An 11,257-nucleotide genomic window follows, 5' to 3' on the forward strand; every position below is an offset into this window, starting at 1 on the left:
GCGAGCGAGTGCGTGTAATTTTTCGCTGCTCTTTTCTTATTTTCTCTACTTTTATGTAGAAGAAAGCCTCCTGCGTAAAAGCTGAATACTGTTCTGTCAGTGGAAGTGGGGTTGTTTGTTTGATTTTGTTGGGTGTTCGATATCTTGATAAAGTAAGCAGAGCTTAATCTTGCAGTTATGGATGTTTGAGCAGAGATGTTGGTGACTGAGCCAGGAGTAGAGATTCCAATAAAGCACCTCTCCTTGTGCATTCCTGAGCTGCTGTGTGTGCTTTTTTCCTGATTTGTGACGTCATCATGGCATGTTGGGGCTTGTTTAGCAGTGTTACAATCTTACCCGCCGCTAGTATCTTGTTGTTATCTTGTGTTAGCTGCGTAGCGATGTGTGGTGACTCTGCGCTTATTCCTGAGGTTTTAAGCCTTTTTCCTCATCGCTTAAGTGAATTTGTGTACCCTTGTCCTGCGCTTTCTTCACTTAAGGGCAATGCAATTGAGTATTTAGCATTATGCAATAATTATCTGATAGCAGTTGATGGTAGTTTGTTAGCATGTGTTTAATTTTTGAGGTCATAGCTATTTTGCTATTTGAGCAGAAATGCTGGTATCTGAAGGTTTAACGCTGAGGGTAGAAATTCCTGTCTGAGATGAATCTGCATTTCACTGCAATTTGTTTCTTTTTTGAGTAATATTATTGAAATTCCACAGCCACTGTGAACAAAAAGGGATGGTTGTGTGCCTGCTCATGAAAGCAACTTGCATATCGGAATGACATGTGATGAGAGCGAACTTTGTGCTCAGGTACGGCAATGGTGTAGGCGGACGGAGCATTACGTGAAGCCAAGGGCAAGCTGCGACCTTGAACATGCAGAGCAGGTTATTTTTAGGCTATGACGACTCGCCGCACCCGTGCATGTTGGGGCATGCAGCGAGGTCGCCGCTATATAAATGGGGAGGATGTGTAAAGAGGCAGCAGTCTTCGCGTCACTTCGGGAGTGTGCGGAGCTCGCTTCAAGAGTGAGCATTTTTAATCCACGCTTTGTGGTGCACGTTTTCTTAGTGTTTCTTCTTTTTTTCAGTGCCTAGATGCGTGTTCTGCTTTTTTTATCCTCATGATATCGGGGATGATGAGCCAATGGAAGAGAATTCACCATCTTCTCCAGACATTTCACCTGCCACATTGCATGCTCACGTCGAGCGATCACATCCCTATGTGGACATTTCCTTCCTGCCTTTCTTTCAAACTGATAGCGCATTTCGAGGTATCGTCAAAGCGTTTGTGCTATTGGCATCTGTTCACGATCAGGGAGTAGAGGACTTGCGACAATATTTAATGAACCACCTCCACAATATAATTGCTATTTTGCGAGCGCAAAGAATACCCTTTAGGTTTTGCATTTGTTCTGACGTTCTAATGATGAAAGAAAATCGAGGGGATGTAACCGCACACAGAGCTCATTTTATGGCGCTTGCTCGCGAAGTCCACAGCGACGGAGCTATCGCAAATACTTTGATGGATGTGATTCAGGAGTCCACCGGGCGCATTGAAAATTACCAGCGCGAGGGTAGTGGGTTTGTATCCACTGACGTCCAAAAAGTTCAAATGTGTATTTCTGCTGTGAAAACTAAAAAATTCGGGTGCAATGGGGTACTTGCCACGAATATGGCTAAACGCAGGAACGTGTTAACGAATATCCATTTACCAGCACGCAAGGAGGGCGAATGTTTTAAATACAATACGCTCGCTCTCCTGCACCCACAGGAAAGGAATTCGTGGAAAAAATGTGAAAATTATGCAGTAGATTACTGGTTGCCAAGCTACTTCCCCGTTTCATTTTCTGATCTGGACGAATTCGAAGACAAAAACAAGATATCCATTTACGTGTACGAGTACGTCGATCAGGGAGTGCACGTGTCGCGACCCCCAAAACTCGAGTGTGAAAAGAAAATTCACTTATTGGCTATAGATGAACATTTTTTTGGAATCAAGTCCCTCGAACGGTTACTTATGAGAGACAATAGGTGTTTCATATGCGAACGTTGCACGCGCTCTTTTAACGAGGAAAAGAGCATGGCGAAACATCGTCGCCTGTGCGCGGACGTGAACGAAATCTTATTGGAATTTTGCGAACCTGGCAAAAATTTTGTAGAATTTAATAAAATACAGTACAAGCAGCAGTACAACTACGTCGTCGCGTTGGACACAGAGAGCGTACTCGCGCCCAGTGGTGTTGGCATGCAGCGTCATGTCACCTCTAGCTTCTGTGCCGCACCCACGACTCGAAGGTGATGCGCGTCAGGACGCACCACGGTGAAGATTCCGCGAGGCAGTGCGTGAAGGCTTTGATGGAAAATGCGGGACGAGATGGTTGCCCTGAATGCCTGCCCCGCCACAATGGTGCTGAATGATGGGCAACGGGCCGAGCACAGAGCTGCCACCCATTGCGGGTACTGTAAACGGGAGTTCACGCGAGATCTACCCCGTGTCCGTCATCACGACCATTCCAAGCGATGTACTACCGGGGACACAAATTACATTGCGACGCTGTGCAGCCCCTGTAATGTGGCGTGCACGACGAGAGAAAAATTACCGATCATGGTGCACAATCTGCCCTATTGGCCGGACTGCTGCGGGAATTTCACCTTCTCGGGTGGAAGCGAGCTCCCTTCATCGTTGCCAGTTCCATGGAAAAAATTCGATCGTTCGAAATTGGCACCTTCCTATTCAGAGATACCATGCAGTACCTCAATTTGTCGCTGGGAGAGCTCGTGGAAACCGTCAAATCCATGGGGGGCGCAGAGGCGTTCCAGTGCCTGAAGCAGGTATTTGGAAACGACTACGAAATTCTGCTTCGTAAAGGTGTATTCCCATACAGCCACGTTAATTCTTTTGCGGTGTACGACGAATTGGCTCTGCCGGCAAAATCTGCCTTCCGAAATGATCTCACTGGGGAGGATATAAGCGAGGAAGACCACCAGTATGCGCTGCAAGTATTTGAACATTTTGGATGCTCGAATCTGAGGGATTATAATGCACTGTACCTGAAAACGGATGCCCTATTACATGCTGATGTAATGCAGCACTTTCGACGACTGTGCTACGACGCGCGTGGATTAGAATTGCTTCATTGTGTTTCTCTGGCATCCTATTCGTGGCAATGTGCTCTAAATTACACGCAGGCAAAATTGGAGTTAATCATCGACGAGGACATGTACAGAACCATCGAGTCGGGTGTTAGGGTCGGGCTCTGTCAGGCGAGCAGGCGTCATTTGCGGGCTAACAACCCTCTGTGTAGTGGCTATGATCCCGAAAAAGAGGAGGTGTACATATCATACATAGATTGCAACAATCTTTATGGATTCAGTATGGTAAAGCACCTCCCCGTCAGCGATTTCGAGTGTGTCGAGGATTTTAGCTCTGTGGATTTTATGCGTCACCCCACGGATTCAGAGGTGGGGTACGTGTATGTGTGCGACTTGGAGTATCCAAAATCCATCCACGCTCTAACGCGGTACTTCCCCCTGGCTCCCGAGAAGGCTGTGGTCCCGGAGGAATGGCTCTCGCCATTCCAGCGAGGTCTTCTCGAAGAATTAATGTATCAGCCAGCTAACAGCAAAAAGCTGTTGCTGACGTGCAAGGACAAGGTCGAGTATGTCGTTCATTATGCACTGCTCGCACTCTACTGTAGATTGGGCACGAGGGTGACAAAAATTCACCGAATCCTAAAATTTCGTCAGGCACCATTCCTGCGTCCCTACATTGAGGAAAATGTTGCCAGGCGCGTTGCCTCAGGCACGACGTTTGAAAAAAATTTCTATAAAATCTCAAATAATGTGGTCTTCGGAAGAACGCTTTTAAATAAATTTAACATGAGGGATATTCGAGTAGCCTTCGATGAGGAGACGGCGAGTCGCCTCGGGAGTCGGGCAGAATGCGTGCGAATGGAAATTTTGTCCCCCGATTGTGTCATGTACGAAATGCGCAAAAGAAAAGTGCGATGTGATTTCCCCTTGCAGATTGGCTTCACGATTTTAGAACTGAGTAAATTAACGATGTACTCGTTCTACTACGAAACTCTGCTGAGCAAGCTCACTTGTCCGGTGATTACCTGCTACTTTGACACGGATTCTCTGATCCTCGGCCTATTCTGCAAGGATTACGAAGATCAGTTACGTGTGATCGCCGACGACCATTTAGACTTGTCTTCCTTCGATCGGGGTCATCCACTGTACAGCGAGAGGAATCGTGGTAGGCTTGGTGCATTCAAAAGTGAAACCGGTAGCATACCCATAGAGGAAGTAATATGCTTGAAACCAAAATGCACTCCATCAAACTAGCTGGGGGATAACAAATTGCAAGAGCTAAAGGGGTCAAGAAGAACATTGTGCGCAAACACCTCCTCCATGATACGTACCACGATACCCTGTTCAAGCACACTAGCGTATCGCACGAACAGGTGTCAATAGTGGGAAAGAAACAGTGCATGTACACCATCAGAAATGTGAAAAGAAGTCTGATGGCGTACGACGACAAACGATACCTCTACAATGACATCGACTCCTACTCATACGGAAGCTGCGAATATGGTAAGCTTGAGTGTATGATGGAGATAGCGTGATTTAACTGGGCATTCTTTCTCTCCTCAGATAATGCAGAGGATGAGAAGGAGTAGCGTCAGTTGGACCAGTGGAAGGATATGGTAGCTCGTTCTCTTCTCGCTCGTCTCATGCACGCTGGCGCTGGACACCTGCAACTGAAGACGCATGAAGCTCGAGAAGGATAAGCACACCTACCCGCTTGAATGCCCTGGTGATATCTTCACTATCACAGATTGGTATGTGGTACCTATGCTGTCCAACATTAAGCTGGACAAGAACGCTACTGGATCGCTACGCACGTGCCTTCAACCACTGGACATAAGCGTCCAGTGCGCGTGGAATGTGTCAACTCACGGAGGATGAAACTTTTCTTAGCCGCTGTCCCAGAGACACCTACATGATTCGTCACTTCCGAGGAACCATGCCCAGCATCAAAGGAATCAATCTCTCCAAGACAGCCATGATGTACTCAATAAACGTTGCAATGTATTCCTTTTGTTTGTCTAAGATAGAGCTGTAGTGGGGTCACTGGGTTGGTCGATCAGCTGTCCTAGAAGGAGCCAATCAGCGCGAAGTGGATGGATCAATCAGCAATCAGTAGGTTTGGAGGGGCCAATCTGCGTGAAGTGGGCGGAGCCAAAAGGGGGCGTGTCAATCAAAGTGGGGTCATTTTGAACCAATCAGCGTGAAGGGGTGGAGCCAAACAAGGGGCCTGTAAATCGAAGTGGGGTCATCTCAAACCAATCAGCATGAATGGGCGAGCCAAAAGGGGCCTGTCAATCAAAGTGGGGCCACTAACCAGAGGGATTAGAACTGGCTTGTGTTGGATTAGAAATTCCTAGAACTGGATTAGAAAAAGGATGTTCTTATAGCGGTCCCCCTATACTACTAACCTTTTCCAGGGCTGCCCAGCAATGTTCGTGAGGTCCTCCTAACCCACATTACGGACCATTTCGGCGGCATTGGCTACCCAATGGTAGCCATGTTAAGTGCCGAATGGACCAGAGCGCCAAATGTTTTGGGAGAAGCAGGTGCTGAAGGAAGCATGGCAGAGCGAGATAGTATTTCGGTGTACAGTTGGGAGCTGTCTAGGCCAGCTTTTCCAAATTATGCAAGCAGTATAACTGTTATTTTATTCCCCCCATTCCATCCAGCAATGGGGTAGAGTATCGCCTGTGGCGATGAAGCTCCCCACTCTCCAAGGTCGAAAATAAAGTTGTTGTTGTTGTAACTGCGAAAGGAGTGCTGCTCAAGAGCGATTCTCCTATTGACAAGGTTAGGAATGTGGACAGAGCCTTCTACGCCGAGAAGGTGTCAGTCACCAAGGATAACATTCCCGCGATCTGTTCCGCGACAGCCGCAGACAGATCTGCATGGCTGAAAGCTCGTGAGTCCCGAATAACGGGAACCAAGGTATGGCAGTGATCTACACTAGAGCCCTGCACGGGCACGGGCCCCCGACCCGGCCCGCGGCCGGGCCGGGCTTGTTATTGGCTGTGTGCTCCGGGTCGAGCCCGGGCCGACAAAATGCGCCAGCACCGCGGGCCGGGCCGGGCCCGGACCGACAAATATGTTCCGGAGAGTCAGGCCCGGCCGGGCCACGCAGCTAATTCCACACAATGGAGATGCATTAGTTCATATCATCATGCGCTTGCGTCATTCCTGTGCAGATTTTGCAAAGGCAAGCAAAGGATGCTGCATTATGCATATGATTCTACCCTCTAGAACATTCTCAAAGCCACTTTATATTGCTCCTCACTCCTCACGTATTTCACAATCACTTTGGCAAAGCTTGGTGAGAGGGGTAGGGACTGAGAGAAGCAGTTTGTCGAGAGCATGCTCTACCTCCGCAAAATCTTGACAGTGTAACGATAACGCCCATGCCCGCGTGCGTTCTGGATTTAATTTGGTCTCGTGCGGTTACGGTGTTAAACCGCCATCACTTGTATGTTTGTCTTCTCTCCTTATAAATTTACTTATAAATTTGTTTGATAATCGCCAGAAACGCGTATGTCGCGGCTGGAAATACTAGGCCGGGATCTACTCGCCGGGTCACCGGGCCGGGCCGGGCCGGGCTCTATTTGCTTAGACGCCGGACCGGGCCGGGCTCTAGTCACTGGGTCACCGGGCCGTGCCGCATAAAAATATGAAGTTCCGGGCCCAGGTCGGGCCGGGCCATTTTTCGATGCTCCGGGCCGGGTCGGGCCCGGAAAAGTCGGCCCGTGCAGGGCTCTAATCTACACTCCCTTCTGTTAGCTTGTTATGTTCACAAGTGTTGTGTGAATTGTGGAACTTCCCATTATATTTTCCTTTTCTCACGCCTGTTGTAATGTTTCAGATGACTGATGCTTGTGTTTCCTACCTGCAGAGTAACCAGATCCTACGATAGACTCTGTCTCCAGAGGAGCTCGCCAAAAAAATGATACTTCCAGTGCCCGTCAGGACAACCGCAATGGCCTATGGAATTGCCATGGGGCCCCTGGCAAGGCGGAAGTTTGAAGATGTCTGTGGAGTTACGGTGACACAGCTTGGTGTGGTTGTAGACACGGATAACCCATGGCTTGCATGCTCACCAGATGGGATCTTCAGGTATAGGCTTTTTCAGAGTTGATTTTGATCTCTTGTATCGACCCTTTGAACTTGGTTTGCAGGGATGACAGTGGTGAAGTTAGCCTCTTGGAAATAAAATGTCCGTATTCGAAGAGGAAGGGCAGTGTCCTTGACGACCCACAGCTCATATATCTTCAGGGGAAGCCGGACTACCGTTTAAGAGAATTGCACCAGTATTATACCCAGGTTCAAGTCTCCCTGTATGTTCTCGGTCTCAAAAAGTGCATTTTTTTTTGTCAACTGTGAGACAAACTACCTATGTCCGTCGCAACGACGAGTTTCTGGAATGCTGCATTCCACACGTGAGAAAATTTTATTTTTCATATTTCTTGCCCACATTAGTGGATAACTGTAAGCAGTAGTCATGGCTTGTACTACCATTCACTAATGCGCTGAAAATGTCTTCTGAGGAAAATTAAAAATCTTGTTCCTAGAGTTGTCTCGCTGTCACTTGTGTGTACTGTAGCTGTAGTACAAGGCAGAGTATACAATATGCTGGAGAACCATTTCTTTAATAATCCTTGAACTACAGTGTCTTACATTTGGGCTAGTCTTGTTCATGGGCTTGTTGCAAAACACCTACGCTACTGTCACAGATGTCTCACCTGAGGGGTTTCCGGCTCCGCTGACTAAGTCACCTGTGAACATGAAAGCAGCTGAGTGAAAAGAAAAGAACGGATACGTATGTTCAACATATTACATAAATATTCTGTTGAAGTATGGTTTCTAAGATCATGCTAAACGAAGTGTACTTTTATCAACAGTGCACCGCTTCACTACTCTTTTGAAATATGCCCGGTCTCAAGCTTGTTAAGACACATATGATGTGCATTATTTTGTCCATGTATTCTGTGAGGTCATGTGGTATCCTCCTGTTTAAGATGTCGAAGATCCGTAGCCTTTGGATTACCCTCTCAACGTGTATGCGTACAGCCGCTGTCTCGTAGGTTGCATCAACCTCAGCCTCGGTAAACTGAGGTTTGATTGCAAATGGAGGCATTACTAGGGTAGCTTTTTGTTGCCCGACACCTGTCCGGATTCCAGGAAAGCCTTTATCAGCGAGCACAAGGTCCCCTGGCTCTAGCCGCGGCAGAAGCCCTAACTCTACAGTTACACTTGGGTCGCTGGCTCTTCCACCAAAGCCTGGTGAAAGAAATGTCACTAGTCCATTTGGTGCTATTCCAATGAGATACTTAATAGTATATGTGCCCTTGTAGTGAGAGTACCACATGTTCTGTGCTCAGACCCCGTCTGGCATTTCTGCTTTCAACTCTGTGCAATCAATAATCAGTCGACAGTCCGGGTATAGATGACGAAAGCTTGGTGGCATAGTTGCTTTGGTTGCAGCCCTGCCGGGCCAGAAAAGCCATGACTTTGTAGTGGCACAGAGGTGAAAAAGGACAGCCTTGAAAGCCTTAGCAGCAGTTGTTCGATGGACACCAAATAGAGCGCCGAGACATGAGAAGAGCAAGCCATGCTTCAGCTTTATCAGGAAAAGGAGGAGCTTGTCGTTAATGTGCAGCTCTTGGGCATGGCGACCTTTCTCTGGGGGGAGGCTTTGCAGAAGGGAGAGGACCTGCAGGCAAATAATGTAAATTATGTACTTGTAAGTGTATAATTTAATTGCGGCAGTGAAGTCATACTATCCTCATACTAGTTTACTGCTTTTCTTACCTCCACAAATCGTTGACTTACCACTAATGTCACCCCAGTTAAATCCAACAGCCGCTGGTCATTATCCACAATGCTTTTATAGCCACCGAAGTAAGTTTCCTTGTAGGCTGGACCAGCACTCCGTGTCTCGTGCACTCCCTTTGGGCATAAGGTGCCACAGTCAACTGTTGGAATGTCATCACCGTTGCGAGTGCAGTAGAAAGTTAAGAGCCTCGAGCTTTCGACTGACTCATTCATCATTGTAAAGGCCTATGAATGTGACACACTAATAAGCATTCCTGTGAAATGTTAGGAATCACCATTCACAATATCTAATCATACCGCCTTTATTGGTGGTTCTTCTTCATGCATGCCACATCCTGATTAATCTTCCACTACTGCGAGATCTTCAGTGTCAGAAGCGATGGGCTCACAGTTGTCATTGTTGTCAGGTCCTGGTGCAGCAGATAGAACGTTACAGGCAACCCAGTCTCTGCGCCGTTTTGACCTGCATCAGGTGAGGGGGATGTAGCAGCCCGCATCGCCATCGTTAAGCCGCGGCCTGCACGCTGCACGTTTTTCCACTTTCGTTTTTGGTGGCAACCGCCACTGGAATAAACCCTCAGTTCTTTCCCGCAAATTGTGGTGTGAACACCTTGTTTACTTCGCTCCACAATTTCTGGTGACCCGGAGAAGAACACCGCTGCTATGAACCCTGCTGGCGACCAGCAACACCCTCCGCCTTGCGCAACCGCCCCCGCTGCTGCTGCGATGCCTCCCATGTCCCACGTCGCTGTTCGATTGCCGCCATTTTGGCATCGAGGACCCCACGTCTGGTTCCAGCAGGTCGAAGCCCAGTTCCTGCTCGCTGGAATTACTTCCCAACTCACCAAGTACCGGCACATCGTCTCTTCCCTACCACCAGAGATAGCCATGGACGTTGCCGACTTAATAGCAAGCCCTCCACCTCAGGCGCCCTACGACCAGTTGCGCACTGCTGTTCTCCAGCGGACTATGATGTCAGAGCGGAAGCGCCTGCAGCAGCTCTTGAATGCCGAAGAACTCGGTGACCGACGACCTTCGCAGCTACTTCGCGCCATGCAGGCTCTCCTGGCGGATCGCTCAGCCTCTTTCGACGAAGCACTGCTTCGCGAGCTATTTCTGCAACGGCTACCCCCAACCGTACAGATGGTTCTCACTACAGCCGCCAGCTTGCCACTTTGTGACTTGGCCGGCCTTGCCGACAAGGTCATGGAGGTCGCTTCCCCTGCAGCAAGCATAAGCGCCGTCGGCCATAACCACCCTACTTCCTCTTCAGGCCTTCTGCAGCAGGGCACGGTGCCGCCGTTTTCACCTGCCGCCTTTGCGAGTACGAGCGACATGGCTGCCGTGAGAGCGGATATCCAACGCCTCTCCGAGACTGTCGCTGCCCTGCGCTACCCCGATAGCCGTCGCCGGTCTCCCAGAAGATCCAGCTGCTCCTGTCGTTTCCGCCACTCTCCGCGAAGACAAGACGGCCGAAGCCAGTCTCCGTTCGACGACTCCAACCCACCACCTTTTTGGTACCATGAGCGCTTCGGCGACGCCGCACAGCGATGTACGCGCCCTTGCGGCTGGCCGGGAGACTCACCCGGGAACCGTTGATGGCGGCCGGCGTTTCCCCTCCTCAAGCTGCAAGTCGCCTATTCTTCGTTGTCGACCGTTCCACCAAAACTAGGTTCCTTGTCGACACCGGGGCCGCTGTTAGCGTCTTGCCCGCGTCCCTTAATGAGCGGCGTCGTGACCCGCTGTTTCACTTGATGGCCGTTAATACCACTACCATACCTGTCTACAAAGAACAGCTCCTCAACGTTAACCTCGGTTTACGAAGAGTCTTCCCCTGGGTGTTTCTCGTCGCTAGCGTCTCACAGCCGATACTCGGCGCGGATTTTCTTCATCACTTCGGCCTTTCTGTGAACGTTTCCCGCCGCCTTCTCGTCGATGACAACACCCACCTTCACGTCCACGCCATATCTGCCGCACAACCTTGTCGCGACCTCTGCGGAACATCCCTTCCAGCCGTTCCTGCTCCCTATGCTTCACTTCTCCGCGAGTACCGATCGCTCACGCAGTCTCCGGACTGGACGAAGCCCGTGAGCCACGAGGTTGTGCACCACATAGTGACGAACGGCCCACCAGTGTTCTCTCGACCACGCCCCTTGGCACCTGAGAAAATGAAGATTGCCAGGGCCGAGTTTCAGCACATGCTGGAGATCGGCATCGCTCGCCCTTCTTCCGCCAACTGGTCCTCGGCTCTCCATATGGTTCCCAAAAAGACCGGGGACTGGAGGCCTTGTGGTGACTATCGCGCCCTAAACCTAGTTACCATTCCTGACCGCTATCCCCTCCCGCGTCTTCAA

General features: G+C 49.5%; 2 protein-coding genes and 1 pseudogene across 5 annotated transcripts in view; 2 read left to right on the forward strand and 1 right to left on the reverse strand.

The window, feature by feature from the left end:
* LOC135396508 (uncharacterized) overlaps nucleotides 1-7,638 on the forward strand; it is a 68,655-nt gene extending 61,017 nt beyond the window's left edge. For 2 of the 4 annotated variants that reach the window (XR_010423413.1, XR_010423412.1), the window contains exons 2-3: nucleotides 6,964-7,184; nucleotides 7,247-7,638. Coding sequence is in view for 2 of the 4 variants with exons in the window: in XM_064627519.1 (XP_064483589.1) it covers nucleotides 2,682-4,334 (1,653 nt within the window). In the remaining 2 variants the exon portion in view is untranslated. The other 2 variants (XM_064627519.1, XM_064627520.1) reach the window with 2 other exon arrangements.
* A 324-nt stretch (nucleotides 7,639-7,962) lies between these two features.
* Nucleotides 7,963-9,116, reverse strand: LOC135398439 (uncharacterized; annotated as a pseudogene).
* A 450-nt stretch (nucleotides 9,117-9,566) lies between these two features.
* On the forward strand, nucleotides 9,567-10,502 carry LOC135398440 (uncharacterized). Its single transcript, XM_064629842.1, has one exon. It carries the CDS (start codon nucleotides 9,567-9,569, stop codon nucleotides 10,500-10,502), a length of 936 nt encoding a protein of 311 aa, XP_064485912.1.
* Nucleotides 10,503-11,257: the final 755 nt, after the last annotated feature.

The sequence above is a fragment of the Ornithodoros turicata genome, chromosome 6 (genome assembly GCF_037126465.1).
Source record: "Ornithodoros turicata isolate Travis chromosome 6, ASM3712646v1, whole genome shotgun sequence".
In the NCBI taxonomy this organism is placed as follows: domain Eukaryota; kingdom Metazoa; phylum Arthropoda; class Arachnida; order Ixodida; family Argasidae; genus Ornithodoros; species Ornithodoros turicata.

Coding starts and splice junctions, on each gene's coding strand:
- LOC135398440 (XM_064629842.1), top strand. CDS start 9,567: ATGAACCCTGCTGGCGACCAGCAACACCCTCCGCCTTGCGCAACCGCC.